Source organism: Pseudorasbora parva, chromosome 2, assembly GCF_024679245.1.
Source record: "Pseudorasbora parva isolate DD20220531a chromosome 2, ASM2467924v1, whole genome shotgun sequence".
Taxonomy (NCBI): domain Eukaryota; kingdom Metazoa; phylum Chordata; class Actinopteri; order Cypriniformes; family Gobionidae; genus Pseudorasbora; species Pseudorasbora parva.
In genome coordinates, this window is record NC_090173.1 from 55,209,854 (window position 1) to 55,230,550 (window position 20,697).

The window sequence follows — 20,697 nt, forward strand, 5'->3', positions numbered from 1 at the left end:
ATGGCGTATTAGTTGTGTGTTTTAGTAATCTATGGGGATAAACAGCTGTTGAAGAAAACCAAGAAGGCCGAGACAAGAAAGTGAGAGAATAAAGGCCACTGCTATGCCTCTCTCTCTCTCTCTCTCTCTCTCTCTCTCTCTCTCTCTCTCTCTCTCTCTCTCTCTCTCTCTCTCTCTCCATTCAGTCCCCCTTCCCTTGCCCCCAGGAAATCAAATGTTCCACGTTTGCCGCTTGTTTAGATTGATCCCGCTCTGGCTGGCTGATAAAGAGCGTATCGCCCTGGCCATCTGGACCCTGTTTGGAGAGATTCACCATATAAAATCACACGTTCACGCTGAGAGGAACAACAGCTGTGAGGCTGCTACGCTTCCCTCGGAAGGTTTCGAGGGAAAACACAAGGCCGTATCAAGGTGTATCCCAGATCAAGTGCAGCTCGGGAGTCCAGGAGACCTAGGGTTCGTGGAGAAGTGGCCTATTGAGTGCTCTCTCTGTCCTGGGAGATCAAATGAAATGAGTCCTGTAGAGCATCGGGCCACAAATCCACTTTAAAGAGCTTGTCTTTACTGGCCTCCCTCACCTTCGTGCCCGGCTTAGCCGGTGACCTTTATCCCGTCTGGAAGGACCCGATGAGCTCTTCTGGAGAACATCGGGACAAAGGGATCACCCACAATGACTCATTCAGGCTGTTTATTAATGAGAGCCACAGATGACAGGGTCCTTTTATGACAAAGAGAGAGATATTTCCAGCCCCTCACCCCACCCCGGCACTCGACTGTTTCGTAAATCTGCGAGGAACCACATGAAAGACTCGGCTCATAACTGTCAGCACTCTTCCAGGAAACATCACCACACAAAGGCTGTTACAGTTCTGGGGTCGGCTGGCGTTTGGGTTACTGGCTTGTTGTGTTTCATTAGATGTGGACTACCATACGGTGAAGGTCATGACTTTGTCATCCTTAACGCAAGCTTCCTAACTTTTCCTTTAGGCCTGTCCAAAATGAGCTTGCCACACCTGCTGATGGACCTCAGGGCGACACCATATTTAATTTACTGCTGATGTAAATGAGGCTCTAAGGGACTGAAGTGCATTGGGTTCACAACTTGTGTGTTATGAAGAGTTTTTTTGTCCACTGGAAATGTTTTTGTAAAACATACTGCTTTAATGATTTGTTGATTGAACGATCGACACAGAGGCACACAACTGTTTGTTTCTTTTTGATTGCATCAGTAGAGGCTGAAGGTGGGAATTAAACACTCTATTATGTTGCATTTTCTCAAAAAGGCAACTCACTTTTTGCTTTTTTGCATTTTTCTTTTTTTTTTTTGCTTGGCATAGCGTTCATTTTGGACGATTTAGCAGTCAATTCCATTGCATTACACCATCACTGACCTTTCACCCTTCACAACCAGAAAGTCAGGCCTTGTACTCAGATTATAAAACTATGCTGGAGCTGAAGAGGGAAGTCCACTTGTAACAGGCAAAGTTTCTTGCACCAAAAAAAGATTTTTCACAAGCATTTTCAACTAGGGGTGTCACGATTCTCCAAATCCTCGATTCGATTTTTCATTCTAAGGTCACGGTTCGATTCGATTCGTGATTTTTAGATTCTTTTTTATTTTAAAGCACAAGTTGCTATGCTGTTTTTAGATTTGACTTTTATGCAATATAATATCTGACCTTGTTCGCAATGTACCACACTGCACTGTCAAATTTAAAAGATGTATTAACAACACAATGTGACAATAACTTATATCATTTGAAAACTTAGCAAAATAACCTGCCATCTACAATAACTTTCTCCTACATTATTGGGCATGGAGGGAATCACTGTAGCTGTGAGATGCGTTCTACTTTGGATTTAGGACAACCTAAATATAACTATGTAAACATGGTAAAGTAAACATTGTCATTATTCATCAGCATAAGTTCATAAACAATTGCCTGTCATGGATGTACGTTATTCATTGATTGAGCCGCTCTGAAGCGCTGTATTGGAGATGTTTCCCAGCGGTTAGATCGGCAGATTACAATTCAAATGTGTGCATCTTTTACACAGAATATCAGTTCTGACTGGATCTCTTCCCTAACATTTGTATCTCGTTTTTATTCGTTGATGAAAATAACAGTAGATTTTCGTCATAGTATTTGTCATCCAACACTAGTTTTTATTTAGCTATCGTCTCGTTTTCATCTGTGAAAAAGGGTCATTGACAAAAAAAAAATTTGTCAACGAAATTAACACCGCTTCACCCACACCCTGATATCAACCCTACCTTTTACAATTAAACCAGGCTGTTTTTGCTTGTTTCTTTAAAGGGTGTGTGCACCAAAATCATTTCATTAATTACTTAACCTCATGTCGTTTAAAACCCATTAAACCTTCCTTCGTCTTCTGAACACACATAATGATATTTTGGATGAAATATGAGAGCTCTCTGAACCCTCCATTGACAACAATTTAATGAACACAAGGCCCAGAAAGGACATCGATAAAATAGTCCATGTGATGGTGAGTTGGCCACTGACGTAGCACACTATGAATCGATGCACTTGCAGTAACAACGCAAACTGCGTAGGACACTGACACGGACAAGAAGAAATTGTTGCATACCTGTTATTTTATTTTTTTTGCGCACAAAAAGTATTCTAATCGCTTTATAACATTAAGGTTGAACCACTGGAGACACATGGACTATTTTAACAATGACTTTCTGGGCCTTGAAAGTGTTCATTAAATTGCTGTCTATGGAGGGGTCAGAGAGCTTTAGGATTTCATCAGAAATATCTTCATTTGTGTTCAGAAGGTGAACGAAGGTCTTACAGGTTTGGATAGACATGAGGTTTATTTGGAATTAATGACGATTTCCTTTATTTTGGTGAGCTAACCCTTTAAGACCTCCGGCTAATTTCCATGTACTGTCCTTCATCAGGTCAGCACAGGAGTCAGGATGCTAAATAGGCATTGATATGCAAATGTGGGAGTTATATGTTAATGTTAATGATGAGCTGTGAGCAAACTGTTTGTGTAGCTTAAGTGTTGTAATAAATTGTCTGAAGGTTATAGAATGTAGTATGAAAATAATGTTTCTTCATGCCGTCTTTAAGGATATTTCAACCAATCATGCAGTTTCTTCAATGCATCTAGCAGACCTCTGAGGTGAAACAACTGCTTTGCTAGCATCCTGCTCGTTTTCCTTATTTTCACGGTAGATAATCGGAGCTGAAGTGTACAGATGTGTTAGAAACATCTGCTTCAAAGTGACAGGACTGTGCCAGTTTCCACTGTGATTGCAGCTTTGCTGTTTGGCCCTTTAGAAGAATGAATGGCTGATTTAGTTTTAAATGGTTTTGAAATGAAATGATAGAATGTCGGCTGATCAAACTGTTTGATTTGATACCCTTCATTATGGATCTGATCGATGCTCGGCTTTATTGACAGTGATGCTTCTTTCCTTTCTCTGAAATCTTCTTTATCTAACACTTGATTCACAATTTTCCCATTCAGGTTCTTCAGGAGCGTGTGGAGACTCTACAGAGACAGCTGCATGCCGTTGAGAAGAAGTTGATGAGCCGCGAGTTGGAATACCAGGAGCAGGTAAAGTTACAAATGGCTTGGACCCCAGAGTGTGTATCGCAGCCCCTGGAGGGCCAGGAAGAAGCCACGTCTCCTCACTGAGTCACTGATATGCCCCGTGCACATTTTACACATTCCACGAGATCCGGCTTCAAGAGCCAGAGCCCTGGGCAAGGAATGTTGTCCTCGTTTCATAGGGATTTCTCGATAATAACAGGCCACTTTGACCTTGAGTTGAGGAAAAAGACAGAGAGAGGGCTAATTAGCTGATTAATAGCTCCAGGAGGGTCTCTGAACCTGGTATGTGTGTAGAAACGCCTTTTGTCCTGAAAACCTCTGGTGACCTTTACTGGGCTCTTCAGACAGTTGTTCTGATGTGCCCTGGGCTGAAGTGTTTGTTAAACTACAGGCTGGCTCTCTAGAGGAACAGCTGCACTGAGTTGGCACCATATTCTGTGGAGGAGCCCCAAAGATGCCTTTTGTCTGACTGAGAGCCAATAGATTAGTGGTCAGATTGTGTCATGCCACCTTACAGTTAGGGACAACTAAAAGGTATGTAGATGATAACACATCTTGCTGTTTGTCGAAGATATCTGGGAGGTTAAATAACAGCTTCAACATTAAAAAAATTATATGTCAAGAAAGTAAACAGCCATAAATGTCAAATTATATTTTTAAGTTGCAAAATACACTATATTGCCAAAAGTATTAGGACACCCCTCAAAATCATTGGATTTAGATGTTCCAATCACTTCCATGGTCACAGGCGTATAAAATTAAGCACTAGGCATGCAGACACTTCTACGAACATTAGTGAAAGAATGGGTCAAACTTTGTGTGGCCTTCAGATGAGCTCAAGATCAGTGCGTAGAGAGCTTCATGGAATGGGTTTCCATGGCCGAGCAGCTCATCCAAGCCTTACATCACCAAGAGCAATACAAAGCGTGGGATGCGGTGGAGTAAAGCAGCCGCAACTGGACTCTAGAGCAGTGAGACGTGTTCTCTGGAGTGACCAATCACGCTTCTCTGTCTGCCAATCCCATGGACGAGTCTGGGTTTGGTGGTTGCCAGAAAAATGGCACTTGCCTGACTGCATTGTGCCAAGTGTGAAGTTTGGTGGAGGGGGATTATGATGTGGGGTTGTTTTTTTTAGGGGTTGGGCTTGGCCCTTTAGTTGCAGTGAAAGGAACTCTTAATATTTCAGCATACTAAGACATTTTAGACAATTTCATGCTCCCAACTTTGTGGGAACAGTTTGGGGATGGTCCCTTCCTGTTTTAGAAGAGTTGAAGCTGTTATAGCTGTAAAGGGTAAGCCAACTCCATATTAAACCCTACGGATTAAGAATGGGATGTCATTGAAGTTCATGTGCATGTAAAGGCAGGTGTCCCAAAACTTTTGGTAATATAGTGTAGTTCAGCATGAAAAATGCATCTCCAAAGTGAACTGTGTGCTCTTGTACCAACAAAAACAATGTTTGTTGTAACGTCTTTTTAACGCATTTTAAAAATGTACACTTTTTTAAGCATTTTAACGTTTATTTCTTCTGCTTTATAGCTTTAATATTATAGCCCAATGATCACTAGCCAGTCATATCACAATAGATAAAGTCCCGCTTACATTATGCCACCGAAATACGTCACATTAGGAAAGTTAAAGGCAGTTAGGTTTCGTATTCTAAGTCCAATTCGTAAAGTTCGTAAGTCCAAATGATTTATATAGAGCTTTTAACAATACACATTGTTTCAAAGCAAAAAATCATGATGTTAATGTTTATAGTATCCTAATATTGCATTTTGCAACGATACAAGCACGCAAGATACTATACACAAGTGTTTGCAAGCCATTTTACTTCCACAATGTTCTGCAATGCATATTTCTGAGCGAATCAGGGTGTTCAGTGAGAAAATTAGCTGAATTGGCTGTTCTTTTCTACCCCTATAAAGGGCCAAGCTTGACAGACTCGGTCACTGAGCAGTGTTGCAGCTTGGGAAAGTGCAGCAAGAACAACTTCTTCTCAAGTTTGATATGAGGGTGACATAATGAGCTGTGTCTAGGGTCAATTTTGATTTCATTTTGACTTTAACCAGACGAGACCTCTGCTTTGGAATGGGATCGCCCACCTCAGACCACCTTAAGAGACGGAGCGCATGCAAAGAACATCTACTCCCACCTCATAAACCCTCACAGCACTCCACATCGCAAACGCTGTGAATGTGTTCGTGAGAGAGAGAGGATATGTGGAAATAAAGGCTGAGAGGCCTGCTCTCTTTTCAGTGCAGTGATATTGCCCCAGTTTATCTTCCAAGACATGTCTTTGTAATGCAATCCTCGGCATGCAAAAACAGCCCTCTTTTTGCCCAGACTTCAAACAGATGTTCCTTGCTCGGTTGCTCCGGGCCCCTCCACGCCTGCTTGGCATGAAATGTCGGCATGGCAGCGGTGTGTTTCTGCGCAGTCTCGCTGGCACGCAGGATGAGACGATTACAGACACAAAGCCTTCGAAACAGTTAAGTTACGAAGTCCTCCGAGAGGTTTCCTCCCGAGGCGCAGCAAGGTGTTATTTTCATATTAGGATGGATTTGACATGTTAGTTAAACAGGAGCTATTCGCTGCATGTTAAGTAAGCTGACTACTGCAGTGCCGGCATTGAGTCTTAATCTACCGAATCTCCCTTCTCTGCTGGTGAGGGCGAAGCCGAGCTTTTGATGCAAGCATGGGATTTCAGCGACGTCAGCGAGGATGAATCTAACGCTCCCGAAGCTTTCAAACCTTGACTCGCTTTGCTAAACGTACAGTATGCCATTTCTCTTTCACCAAACGGATTGCAAAAAATGACTTGCCCTTTTTAAATTACCCGAAGAAGCGTAAGTTGCTTTCCCATTTGTTCCAATAGCAACAGAAAAATCTGCAATATAGTGTTTCTATGACTTTACAAAAGAGGAAAACAATAAAGCAAGATTGATTACGTTGGTCAGAAGAGAGAACGATATTAAATTTGCCTTCCCTCTTTCCATGCAACATGCTGGGGAGATCACTTACAAATTGTAGTCCGTTACTGATTGCAAATTGCATTACCAAAATGGTAGTTAGTAACATTATCTATTACAGTACGCATTTTAGGTAATATAATATGACTAGTTTTGACCTAACTCGTTTATCACGTTCATTTAAAAATAATCTTGGTATAAAGTACAGAAAATATTTAACAAGCAAAAACATACACTCTTTGTTATTAACTACATGATTTGCATTTTAAAAAGATTAAAAAGAAGAATCAATGAATTATGAATCACTTACTGCCATTGTGTGAATAATATGTAATCAATAAAATCTAACAGATTAAAATATTTTTTAAAAAGTGATGTAATCCAATTAAAAGTTCTTCATTTTTTAAATATGATTACGTAAAGGGCTCTATTTTAATGATCTGAGAGCATGATGAGGTGCTCTTAGTCCAGGTCCAAAATCAACTTTTGCTAGTTTAACTCATGGTCCAAAAAGGTTGTCCCTCGTCTCTTAATGAGTCATGTGTGTGTTTTGGCGTAACGTGAAATAAACCAATCAGAGTCTCATCTCCCATTCCCTTTAAAAGCCAGTTGTGCTCGCACCATGACGGATTCACTGTTGACATGAGGAAAGACTGAAAGCTTCTCCAGAGAGAAATCCTTTTATTTTTAATATTTAAAATGTCTGTGTGTGCTGCGCGTCACTGTGTGTGTAATAATCAGAGTTTATGCGTGTTGTGCACCACCTATAGGCTCATATTACTAACAAACCCTTTAAAGGTCCCGTTTTACACGTGTTTTTGAAGCTCTGATTATGTTTACAGTGTGCAATATAACATGAGTTCATGTTTCGCGTGTAAAGAAACACAGTATTTTTCACACAATTGACTTATCTGTACAGCGCTGTTTCCTCTGTCCTAAAAACGGCCGGATGATTTCCTTGTTCTATGAAGTCCCTCCTTCAGAAACACGTAACGAGTTCTGATTGGGCCAGCGCTTCCCTTGTTGTGATTGGACAGCAGCTTAGCGCACTCTGCCCGGAAAGGTCCCGCCTCTTACCATAACGGGGAGATGCAAGCGCTGAATGCGCGCTCTTCTCCACGTGGGAGAGCAACAAGACCATGCCCCCTATTGTGCGTGTTCTTGTGGGCGGAGGGTTAGTCAACAAACGGTTCTAGTGACGTCATTACATCCCTGCACTTCTTGCTGTAGTCCAAACCGGCCGTTCGCTGTACACACAGAAAAATAGGGTGTCAAAATTGTACCTTTAGCTTGTCGCTGGAGCAGTACCCTTAAAAGGGCATCTTTGTACCTTTTTTACTCCTAAAAGGTGCATATTAGTACCTTTGAGTACAAATGCGTACCTTAAGGTACTACTATGAACCTTTTTGTGGTAAAAATGGTACAACATTGTTCTTTTAAGGGTACCGCCCCTGCGACAAGCTGTTGTACCCCTAAAGGTAAAATTTTGACACCCTATTTTTCTGTGTGTAGGCTTTGAAAGGGAACTTCTGTTAAATAAAATATCTCGCTTGGCATTGAACTTTGAGCTTTATAATTTTACAGCTATTATTTATGCTCTAACAGCAACATTACACACTAACTAAAGTTTGAAAGATGGAATCGCGAAGAACGGGACCTTTAAATAACACTAAAATACTGCACTATTGACTTTAGAGCAGGTTTGTGTTGGTCAATGGCTCAGTCGTTTTCAGTTCCTCAAAATAGCAACGCTCCAACAATGCTCCTGAACACTCCTGGTTTTCAGACCAGACGCCCATGGGGGAACAGATGCGCCAGTGCATTTGATATTTACACAACCTGGAGCTGGACGTGACAATGATAATTTGGGCTGAAAGAAAACACTTGCGTCACATTGCACCGAGTGTATGATAGCGCCCTTAATGTAATCAGTTACTACCCAGCAATGACAATAACATTAACTCTAATGCTAACACTTTTAACATTAACTCGCTTGCTGTCTGTATAATGCTTTATGCAAAATGGAAATACCATTTTAGTTGTTTTATACTGTAATGTAGGTTGTAGGTTTGTTTATTATGTAGTTTTATGATTTAGTTTAAAGCTCTTAATATAACGCTCTTAAACGTTTGTAAGACAACTTGGATTGTGCACTTATCTAGCAGCGGCAGCTCACTCTGTGTCCTTAGTTTTTTTTTCAGAATATAAATTATATTGTTCCATTTTAAAGGAAAACTCAGGGTATGAAATACTTTCTGCATGAGCAGTGGGTAAAGCTTCGCTGTATTTGTACGGTACGCATGCATACCAAACCAAAAGAACCGTACAGAAAATGTTTGTGTACCATTACACCCCAAATGTCAAGCAATAAAGGGAACCCCATAAGGACAGAGCATGCTTTTCACAACCCAATGAGTCCCCTACTTTTTTCCTTTTGTTACTGTGATGAATGAAATACGTTGCTTTTTCTTGTTGACTTTAATGCTATACGGCATAAACAAATTAAATTCATGTACTACATACCAGTATTGTGGGTATTATTTTTTTCCAGTGACGGACATTCGATTTGGCTTTACATTTCCACAAAAAACAGGCCTGAACCTTAGATCTGCTCCTGTGCCAGCGCACCGTAGAGAAAGTGCCGTCATTTTCCATTAGCTTCCCATTACGGCACCGGTGCTTCTGCGGAGCCCCACTCCACTGGAGAGGCACTTCATAAATCATACTTCTGCCTCATAACTTCATAAAGAGTCTCCTCCAACCTCTAATTTCTGCTCACATCGCTCCCAGCCTCTTGAAAACGCTCCTTTTCAGTTAGCGTGCTCTTCAGAGAGCTTCATACTCAACCGGTGCTCTTGACTCCAGAACCGCCAATTTTGAGACGCAAAACTTTGTGAGTGGTGCCGGTTTTTGATGTACCCTTGTGAATCTGACAATGTTTTTGTCACTTTGCTGTTTTTTTGAATGCTTGTGCACTCCTTCCCTCCCCTCCACCCCTTCATTAGCATACATCAAGCTCCTGACGACATGACAAACTTTATTTGAACATTCAAAGTGCCGAGGTCTTGCTGCTTTCAGCTGGCAGCTGTCAAAAACCCCAGCTAGTGACACATCCTGCGTCGCGCAAATTCAAATGCAGGCACAATCTAAAGACTATATATAGATGAAATAGCGTCATTTTAAGGTAGAATGCTGTGGAAAAGAGACTGCGGCTCAGTCTTCAAAACAGAGATTGGTTTATTAAACAACAAAGAACACCTTTTAAAAAAAGGAAATGAAGATGAAATCGTTCACTAGTCATATTGTTCAGCTGTGAAATCTGGAAGCTTTTATATGCGGTTCATTAGTTGATGAAGGAAGATCAAAAATAAAGCACAAATCCTAATCCTCAAAGTGACCCAGTGTTTCGGCTGTGATTGTAAGGACCTGTCAGGATTTATTGAAAAACAAAACCGGTATAAATTCAGAATGATTATGTCCCTGGGAATATACTGAGTGTCTTTGTACTTCATGGCACAGTCGAGAATGTTTAAAGGGATAGTATATTAAAAAATAATACGGTTGGTGAAATACAATGACAGTCAACTATGTTGTTTTGAACCCCACTGACTCTCATTGTTTAAGCAAACGCATTTCCTCAGAATATCTTCTCTTGTGTTTCCCTGAAGAAAGAAAGTCATACAGGTTTGACAGAATTTTCATTTTTGAGTGAACTAATCTCTTTAACACTAATGGTGGACATTAATGCTTCTTTATTACTTTTCTTTGTGTCGGTGACTTCTAAATATGTTGTGTTTTTTGCGGTTAGTGATCTGAACAAAGCCCTGTTGCTCTACCAGTTGAGCTACCTCAGGAACTGTTGAGCTACATCAAAACTTTCCTTCCAAAGAAGGTATTTTTCTAGTGATGAATCAACTGGTATTGATAATAATTTTTAAATTGAGAGGATAATAGATGTATCGAATGCATTAATGAATACACACTAATAAACCAAGTGAGTAACGCTGATTATTTCTTTATCACAGCACCTGTTAGTGGGTGGGATATATGAGGCAGCAAGTGAACATTTTCTGATGTCTAGACGACTGGGTCAGAGCATCTCCAAAACTGCAGCTCTTGTGGGCTGTTCCCGGTCTGCAGTGGTCAGTCTCTATCAAAAGTGCTCCAAGGGGAACAGCGGAGAACCGGCCACAGGGTCATGGGCGGCCGAGGCTCATTGATTCACGTGTGGAGCGAAGGCTGGCCCGTGTGGTCTGATCAAAAGACGAGCTACTGGAGCTCAAACTGCTCAAGAAGTTAATGCTGGTTCTGATAGAAAGGTGTCAGAATACACAGAGCATCGCAGTTTGTTGTGTATGGGGCGGCATAACCGCAGACCAGCCCATGCTGACCCCTGAAATTATAAAATAAATATTTTGAGCCTACTTATTCGTAAACGTCCTTACGTGTTTAGAGCTATCCGTCCTTCGGATTAGACGTTAAACTGAGGCCCTGACTCTCTGTGGTCATTAAAAATCCCAGGATGTGCTTCGGAAAAAGAGTAGGGGTTTTACCCCGGCATCATGGCCAAAATTGCCCATTGGCCACTGTCCATGGCCTCCTAATAATCCCCATACACTGACTGGCTTCATCACTCGGTCTCCTCTCCACCAATCAGCTGGTGTGTGGTGAGCGTTCTGGCACAATATGGCTGCCGTCTCATCATCCCGGTGGTGCTGCACATTGGTGGTGGTTTGAGGAGATCCCCCCTTCAATGTAAAGCGCTTTGGGTGCCTTGAAAAGCGCTATATAGATTTAACAAATTAGCGTGAGAGCAAAGTTTCATAAAAGCACAGATGGGAGTGGACATTTCTGCACATGATCTACTGACAACACGCAAATTAAAGAACACAGAACCGGATCATTTCCATAATGACCAACGCAATCCACCGAGAGCAGCGCAAATTAGCGTCTGGTTTAAGACGTGCCTTTGTAAATAATGCCACAAACACCAGTAAACTGACAAGCGCAAACCTTAGTAAATTACCCTGTTAAAAGGCACTGACGCAAGCTGTTAGTAAATCTGTCTCGTAGTTGTTTTTGTGCAAATACACTGGTAATTCTCACCTTGCAGTAGTTTTGATTAGAATATATCACATAACAACACACAGTCAGGCGGTTGCATACAGTTCAGCCACAAAAGCTGAAATATTTCAACATACCCAAAGCTCGAATCGGATCCAAAAAAAATCAGCATATAGCCTGAAATCCACGTAACTCTCCATTGGAAATGAATGACTTCCGCTCTGTCGTTTGTCAGACATGGTATCAAGGCGGCTTTTCTGTCAGCTTTCTGTAGCACAGGTGTCAGGACTTTCTGCAAAAGCATCTAGCATCCTGACACGATTTGAAAACTGGTATTGCTAAACAAACCAGACATATAAGATAGATACTTGTTTTCCATATATAGTAGGGGTGTAGCGGTACACAGAAGTCACTATTCGATACGTACCTTGGTTTTGGGATCACAGTTTGATATGAGTTTGAAAAAAAAGCAACAAATCCCCAATGCTAGTTTTCTTTTAATTTATTTTGAACTGACAGTAGTGCAAATTACAGTTGATTTGAGGCATTTAGTTCTGTAGTTGGTGCAGTACAGCCTCCTTTAGTGTATTAAGCACTAAGAAGTGAACAGAATGCACTCTTTGCATATTATTATTTTTTTAGGGCTGATTTAAAAAAGTTATTTGGTCAAAATCAGCTACAAAACTAAGTGCAAAATAAATAGAACTTGTGCAGATAGTAGTTTTCTATGTGCGTGAGAGTTCATTGACATGCGGTAACAATGGCGGATGCTTCAATATTACGTTTTTTTAAGAGCTCACAGAAAGATTAGCGAGAAGGAGAAAAAGTGCCATCGACATTGGAGATTTCCAGGACACGCATATTTCATCACTGGACTTTAGTGGGACTTCCATGACACAAAACGGCACAATGCCAAATGATTTTGTCTCATTATAACAGCGGAAACAACTTAGATGCTCTGTTATTTATGGTCATACAGACACAATAAAAACAAAATATTGTGCTTTTGTAAAATAAAGAAAACAAACAGGATGCTGCTTTCTGCCGCCCCGGTCGGTGAAGTTAGTGGAGCATGTCACAAAAATGAAAGGAAACTCAGCGGATAGGCTTCTAGCAAGCTCTTGTGTGCCATATGAACTCTTGTTTTGGGTTGGTGCATAGATCGTCTCTTCTTCTTTTGTAGTGGCGGTGAGCAAACAGCGTTGCTTTACCAAGAGTGCCCCCTTCTGGACTGGAGTGTGGATCGCCTGTGACCGACTGTATTCGTCATCTGACTGTATGCACCCGTACCCTGACGCTTCAGGACGAATACATGTACCGCTACACCCCTAATATAGAGTTAATTAGAGTTAAAGGGTTAGTTCACCCAAAAATGAAATTGATGTCATTAACTCCTCCTCCTAATGTCGTTCCACACCCGTAAGACCTCCGTTCATCTTCAGACACAGTTTAAGATATTTTATATTTAGTCCGAGAGCGTATGCAAGTGTATGCACACTATACTGTCCATGTCCAGAAAGGGAATAAAAACATCATCGCAGTAGTCCATATGGGACATCAGTGGGTTAATTAGAGTCTCTTGAAGCATCAAAAATACATTTTGGTCCAAAAATAACAAAAACTACGACTTTATTCAGCATTGTCTTCTCTTCCGCATTTGTGTTCAATCATCAAATAAAGATTCAAACGGTCATGAGTCAGCGGATTGATTCATGATTCGGGTTGCCAATGTCATGTGATTTCAGCAGTTTGACACATGATCTGAATCATGAATCAATACGCTGATTCATAACCGTTCAAATCTTTATTTGAGGATCGAAAACAAACCCGGAAATATAAAATATCTTAAACTGTGTGTGAAGATGAACGGAGGTCTTACGGGTGTGGAACGACATTAGGGGGAGGAGTTAATGACATCAATTTAATTTTTGGGTGAACTAACCCTTTAATCTTGATTGCTAATTGACAGCAGTTTGTGAGCTACCTGATCAGGAAGCGGGGATGTCAAATTTCTAACCATTGCATTTGTTTAACACTCATACAAAGTTTAAAACATTATTCAGTGAAGACAATTAGCCTATAAGGGCTAACTAGTGAACCGGATAATAGATATGGGCTTCTTGGAGTATATAGGGCCTAATAAAGTCTCAAGGTTAGCATGTGCAAACTCCACTGGCCTCTTCGTCTCCACTGGCCTAAAATATAATTCAATTAAAAGTACATTAAAAACTCCACACAGAGCTGCCGTTATAAATAAAGGCCAATCCTCTTCTAATCACTGACACTTTGCCAAAGGTGAGCGTTCAGCTATTGAAGGGTCCTCCACAATCTCATGCATTAACACCAATAGTAAACCCTCTATCAACCCACTCTTACAAGTCCGTTTAGCCAAGGTGCTGTTAGCATTCAGCTGCCAAAAGCCGCCTTTCCTTTGCTACATCTCGTGCTGAATACGGTTGTGCAGAGAAAGCTGTATGTAGCCAGACACAGTGCACCATGATGGCTCCTATTCTTAAGAAGCTGTATATGAAATCCACTCCCACCGTTTCCTTTCCCTCACAGATGCCTTTACCTCCCACTCTCTGAGGAAAACATTCATGGCATGTCGACTTCAATTACACGTGGGCCTCCCGATACAGTACGCAGGGCTACGTCTGCTGTAATGTGTCCTAGCTGTGTTGTATGGAATGCGTATGATGAAGAGGGTAATTGAGATAAAGTCTTTGGGTTCGGAGGCTTGTGTAGAGCAATACAACATGCTGTTATGAGTCCAGCATCAACCACTAGGTCTCAAGAGCCCCTGGACCAAATACGGTCAGCTCGGAGTTGTCTCGATAGCCAGTGCTGCAGTTCATGTGGGTTAAATTCACTCAGACATAAGAAATATGTAAATTGATTGACACATCTTGTCAAATGAAAAGGGGGGCAGCAAATGGGGACAATTGGCTACGTGGCAAAGGCCTGGTCTACAGCTCGCTGTGGGACAAAAAAAGAACAGAGAGCTGTGTTCAGATAATGTATACTCTTCCTCTTTGAAGTGGCTTCCAATCCTTTCATTGTACCCTGAAAGATTAATTATAGAAAGCCAGAACAATCAGTTAAATCCACAACAGGAAAATTATTTTAGGAAAGGCAATCATCTTTCTTGTTGCGCCTCTGTTCCCTCAAACAAGGCGAATATTAAGACGTTTTTAACTTAATATGGTGGACAGAGCCTGCCAGAGACCTCAGTGTCTGTGACACAGCCAGCAGATCAAAGCCAGAGGAGCCAGAGCTGGAGTCAAGACCCAGATCCCTTAAGACCTAAACCCAGACCAATACCAGACCCCTTAAGACCAAGACTAGAAATCGTCTTACATTCTCACATTCACTAAACTTGCCTTTAAGAAAGACTGGTACATTCTTAAAACCAGCATAGACTAGCCCAACATTACAATACAAAACTACAGAGTATTTCATGTTAGGGATGTTAACCGATGACCGTTTGACCGATGGTTGACCGTACCAATGTTAACCGATCGAAGTTGTTGAAACAAAAAGTGATCTCTAAATTAGGCTATTTTAGACAGTGGACTAAACGCTACAGTTAGCCATCTCATTCCAAAATCTTTTTGTGTGAAGTGAACTTATCTGGAATGAACTTTCTGACCCCGACATGCGCACTGTGAACTGTGAATGTTCCTGTGACGTCACCCGTGAAGGGGTCTATACAGAAACAAACTCTGTAAAATGAGATGCTAGTAACACTGATATTCCGTATCATAGCAAGCAAAGCGTCTCAACTAAAGGCTAAAAACGCTTTGGTAGACACATGGCCTTGGTCTAAAACCATGTCCTAACCTGACACGATGCCGCAACAAGCGATAAAATGTATTCGTGTGTACCGCACCAAGAGACTTACATTGATTTGTTTCGGTACAGATACATGCACAATTGCAGCACTAACCATGGTACAGATGTCCAGGTGACAAATTAAACGTAGACTCTTATCAGTTTGGCCTTAGAAAAGGGGTGGCAGTGGCTCAGTGGTTCATGTAGGTTGTCTACAAACCGGAAGGTTGGTGGTTCAATCCCCGGTTCCACCTGACCAAGTGTTGAAGTGTCCATGAGCAAGACACCTAACCCCAGCTGCTCCCGACGAGCTGGATGGCGCCTTACATGGCTGACATCACCGTCGGTGTATGAATGGGTGAATGTGAGGCAAAATGTAAAGCGCTTTGGATAAAAGCGCTATATAAATGCAGTCCATTTAGAAAAAGGCATAGTTTTGTCTTTTCTCTGAAAGCTCTCAAAGATCCCCCTCTAGACGTGACCTTGCTGTATCTTCCGTGAAGCATGTCTTGTTAATTCCTCAATTTGTTGACAAAAAGTGTCTCTCTACTTGAGTGTGTGTGTGTATGTGTGTTTGAGGGGGATACCTAACCGAACTTGTGTATTCATACAATATACATGTGTATAGTTTGTACTTGCTTTAGCTTGCGGTGGTCTAGCCACAGTTATAGTTTAGTGACGACTGACCGCAGTGTTTGACAGCCTGATGGAGCTGTTATTACTGGCCATTTTTAAACTCTTCCCATCTCTTCTCATGTAGATCACACGTGTCCGTCAGGAGTGTGAGTTGAAGATCAAAGGCCTGATGCCTGCAGAGCTGCAGCAGGAGCTGGAGGACACCATCACCTCGCTTAAGTCACAGGTGATCAAACAAATACACACGCCACAAGAGCTCCCACTGGACACACACACACAAACTGGCAGGTCAGAAAAACCACCAACAGACACATCTGGACATTACATAGTTTCATATACATGAACTCGATCTCAACCGATTCATAAACACACCTGGATCTCTTATATATAGACAGGATGATGTGCATTATAACGGATAATTCCTGGATTACTGGATGATAATTCTGCTTCCTGCAAACTGTCCGGGGAAAACAGGCGGAGAATTGTAGTACATCACTCATTATCGCAAAATAACCCCAGACGGTTTGATTGGCATGTGAAGCGGTGGAGTTTATTTTGTGGTAATGACCAACTGGATGAACATTATTTCACTTCTTATATGACCACTCACCAAAATAAATATCTCAGTTTATCTGTAGTACATTACTATTCTCTCCAACCTTTCCCATCCCCACTGAGGACCACGTGGTTCAGTGCTAGGACCACTGCAGCTCCTCTCCCATTTATATCAGATTGCTTAAAGCAGTTAAAGTCCAGTTAAGTGTTTGCTTCATTTCACTTTGTGCTTTATTTATTCCAAATTAAGTTTAGATTTTGTTGGAAACAAGGGGCCCTATCATACACCCGGCACAATGTGATGCCAGGCACGACGCAAGTGTTTTCTGCTAGTTTAGGCCTGACAGAGTTATCCTTTTTTACGTCTAGCTGCACGTAGTTTAAATATCAAATGTGCTGGCGCATCTGTTCCCCCATGGGCGTCTGGTCTGAAAACCAGGAGTGTTCAGGAGCATTGTTGGAGCGTTGCTATTTTAAGGAACTGAAAACGACTGAGCCATTGACCAACACAAACCTGCTCTAAAGTCAATAGTGCAGTATTTTAGTGTTATTTAAAGGGTGTGTTAGTAATATGAGCCTATAGGCGGAGCAAAACACACATACACTCTGATTATTACACATTTACATTTACGCATTTGGCAGACGCTTTTATCCAAAGCGACTTACATTGCATTCAAGGTACACATTTTACATTTTTGTCAATTCTTGCTTTCCCTGGGAATCGAACCCATGACCTTGGTGTTGCTAGCTTCAGACCATGTGCTCAGATTGCTAAAATAGGGCCCAAGGAATAAAAAAATTCTAAACCTGTATCAATTTCTATCTTGTGCTGAACATAAAAGACATTTTGAAGAGTGAGTTGACTGGCACCATTGACTTCCATAGTAATTTTTTCCCATACTATGGTAGTCAGTGGGGACCAGCAACTGTTTGGTTACCAACATTCTTCAAAATATTTTATTTTATGTAACAGAAGAAAGAACTTAATACAGGTTTGAAACAACAAGTTAATTGTGACAGTACAATGTCATACAATGTGACGACTGGCCATCCATCCCTGTTTCCCTGCCTATGGCCTGAGACACTGGGATTGGCTCCACCATCCCCACGACCCTACATAGGAGGGTTAGCAAACTGATGAAGGAGTAGGACAAAAAAACAGGCCAAATTTGCCCAATGGCCTCTGTCAATCATGGCCTCCTAATAATCCCCATATACTGACTGGCTCCTCTCCACCAATCAGCTGGTGTGTGGTGGGGGTCTGGCGCAATATGGCTGCTGTATCATTATCCAGGTGGATACTGCACATGGTGGTGGTTGAGGAGACCCCCCCTCCATGTATAGCGATTTGAGTACCCAGAAAAGCACTTTATAAATGTAACAAATTATTAAAATATTACTGCTGCCAGTTCCTTCTTATTGCGTGCAAATCACAAAAGCCAACGCATCCCATTCAACACATCATCAAACAGCTCACCCAAGCCTGGCTACAATTAACTAATTCTGGCCACACAGCTCTCCCTTTTCTCCACATGAAGACTCCATGTTTTGTCCAGATCATGGCACTTCTGATCTTTATTCCTCAGTGGTGGAACCAACTCCCAGCAGCTATGAGAACAACTAACACCCCAACCACATCCAAACAAAGCTTGAAGACTCAGCTACTCTAGACCTCACACACTAAAAACATAAATCATTGGGGAAAAAACTCACGTATTTTCAAGGCATTCTTGTAAAACTGCAAAAACGTACCTGTACATACAATTCACTGCCGTTTATGGCTGAAATAAACTCCAAAGGATGTAAAACACCAACAACTTATGATCCCTTATACCCAAATAATGAGTAAAGTGGCCAATTATCAATCAATAAAGACTTTTTTGCATAGTCTGAAAACCAGGAGTGTTCAGGAGCATTGTTGGTGCGATAATATTTTGAGGAACTGAAAACGACTGAGCCATTGACCAACACAAACCTGCTCTAAAGGCAATAGTGCAGTATTTTAGTGTTATTTAAAGAGTGTGTTAGTAATATGAGCCTATAGGCGGTGCACGCAGCAGCACACACACAATAAATAATAGTGAATCCGTCATGGCGCGAGCACAACTGGCTTTTAAAGGGAATGGGAGATGAGAGTCTGATTGGTTTATTGTTTATTGGGCATGTTACGCCCAAAACACACCCATGACGCATTAAGACACTAGGGACAACTGTTTTGGACCATGTGCCTGGAGCGCATGACGATGTTAAACTCGCAAAAGTGGATTTGGACTAAGTGCACCTGTGTCATCTGTTTCGGATCCGCTCAGATCGCTAAAATAGTTCCTTGAATGTGCTGTTTTTTGCAGTCACGTTTAAAGTGATAGTTCACCCAAAATGAGAATGTGATGTTTATCTGCTTACCCCCAGGGCATCCAACATGCAGGTGTGTTTGTTTCTTTAGTAGAACACAAATGAAGATTTTTAACTCCAACCGTTGCTGTTTGTAGGTCATATGATCATGTGAATGGGTAACAATTCTATGAGAGCAAAAAAAAAAACATGCTTAGACAACATGCACAACGAGCCCTGCTGCTCGTGACGACACATCGATGTCTTAAGACACAAAATGATCCGTTTGTGTGAGTTGTGTGACCTTCCTTACCGGAAGTGAAGCGCGTTCCAGGCTGTTAGATATAGCGTTGTATTTGAGGTAAAAACGGCTCGATTTCTCACACAAACTAAACGTTTTGTGTCTTAAGACATCAGTGTGTCGTCATGAGCCACAGAGCTCGTTGTGCATGTTGTCTAAGCATGTTTTTTTTTTGCTCTCATAGAGTTGTTATCCATTCACATGCATTATATGACTGGCACACATCAACGGTTGGAGTTAAAAATCTTCATTTGTGTTCAACTGAAGAAACAAACACACCTACATGTTGGATGAACTGGGGGTAAGCAAATAAACATCACATTTTCATTTTTGGGTGAACTATTCCTTTAACAGTTTCTTTTATGTAAACATTTAGTACTCGAAATATACCCTAAAACAACATATTTCAGGTTTTGCAGAAATGTAGCCAGAGTCGTGCAAGTTTAAGATGAAACATCTCAGACAAAGACAAAGATAATACAGCACAGGGACATTTACACTCACAAAGACTCTCCCTCATCCCACCTCACCTGCCACATCGACTCCTTGAATAAAAAAAAAATATTATATAGTATTAAACATATTGCAGAATGGAGAGGCATGACGACATTTAGCCAATACATATACATATGTATACCCATACATATGCACACATTATATACATGCACACTGATTGTTTTTATCGTGTTTTAAAGTCATTCATTCGTAAGGACCAGCCGTTGTTAATCTACAGAATGCCTTTTGCAGTCCTGTGGCTCTGCACGTGATCGGTCCTGTTCAGTAACCCCACATTTGGTGTCTTGTGTGCGATCGCAGCATCATGCTTCCTGTCCCTCAGCTAATAATGCCGAGCAGTCAGACCTCACGTCTTTGAACTCAAGTGGCTCTTGTTTATTTGATTCCTTGGGAAGGGGAGGGGGTAACAAGTGCTGCGAGTTCCTCCATAGACATGGATCTAATTTGGCCACGGGGCTTTGAAGTCGCCGGTCCGGTTCATCTCCTTATGTGCAATTACACCCGCCAACCACATTAATACAGGCTTCAAGGGCTCCGGCCAGGGTCTTATTAGTTACAGTCGGTCTTGTTCTACATGAGTCTGTGGCAAGAGCATTTTTGTTAAACATTTCGAATCTAAACAATAGCTCCTTTTTGTCAGGCATGGTCCGGGGGCCCCTCAAACAACATTTCGAGATCACAGTTCAAAGACCCTGGCGCACGCCTCTGAATAGCTCGGACTAGATTCTTTTGGGATCGCAGCCACAGCTCTGTGATCTGATATGTTTATGCTTTGTAATTGGTGACCAGCGTGGCCTCCAGTGTCCTTGAATATTTTGAGCATTGCACATTGCAGTGCATTATTTTAACAAAACCAGCGGCAGTTGAGGAATCTAACCATAGTCATTCTTTTCAGAG

The 20,697-nt window shown here is 41.6% G+C and overlaps 1 protein-coding gene across 2 annotated transcripts in view; it reads left to right on the forward strand.

The window, feature by feature from the left end:
- Positions 1 to 20,697, forward strand: part of cep112 (centrosomal protein 112) — a 299,282-nt gene that overhangs the window by 197,506 nt on the left and 81,079 nt on the right. For both annotated transcript variants that reach the window (XM_067424733.1, XM_067424741.1), the window contains exons 24-25: positions 3,508 to 3,597; positions 16,222 to 16,323. In XM_067424733.1, coding sequence (XP_067280834.1) covers positions 3,508 to 3,597; positions 16,222 to 16,323 — 192 coding nt within the window. The remainder of the gene's footprint in view (positions 1 to 3,507; positions 3,598 to 16,221; positions 16,324 to 20,697) is intronic.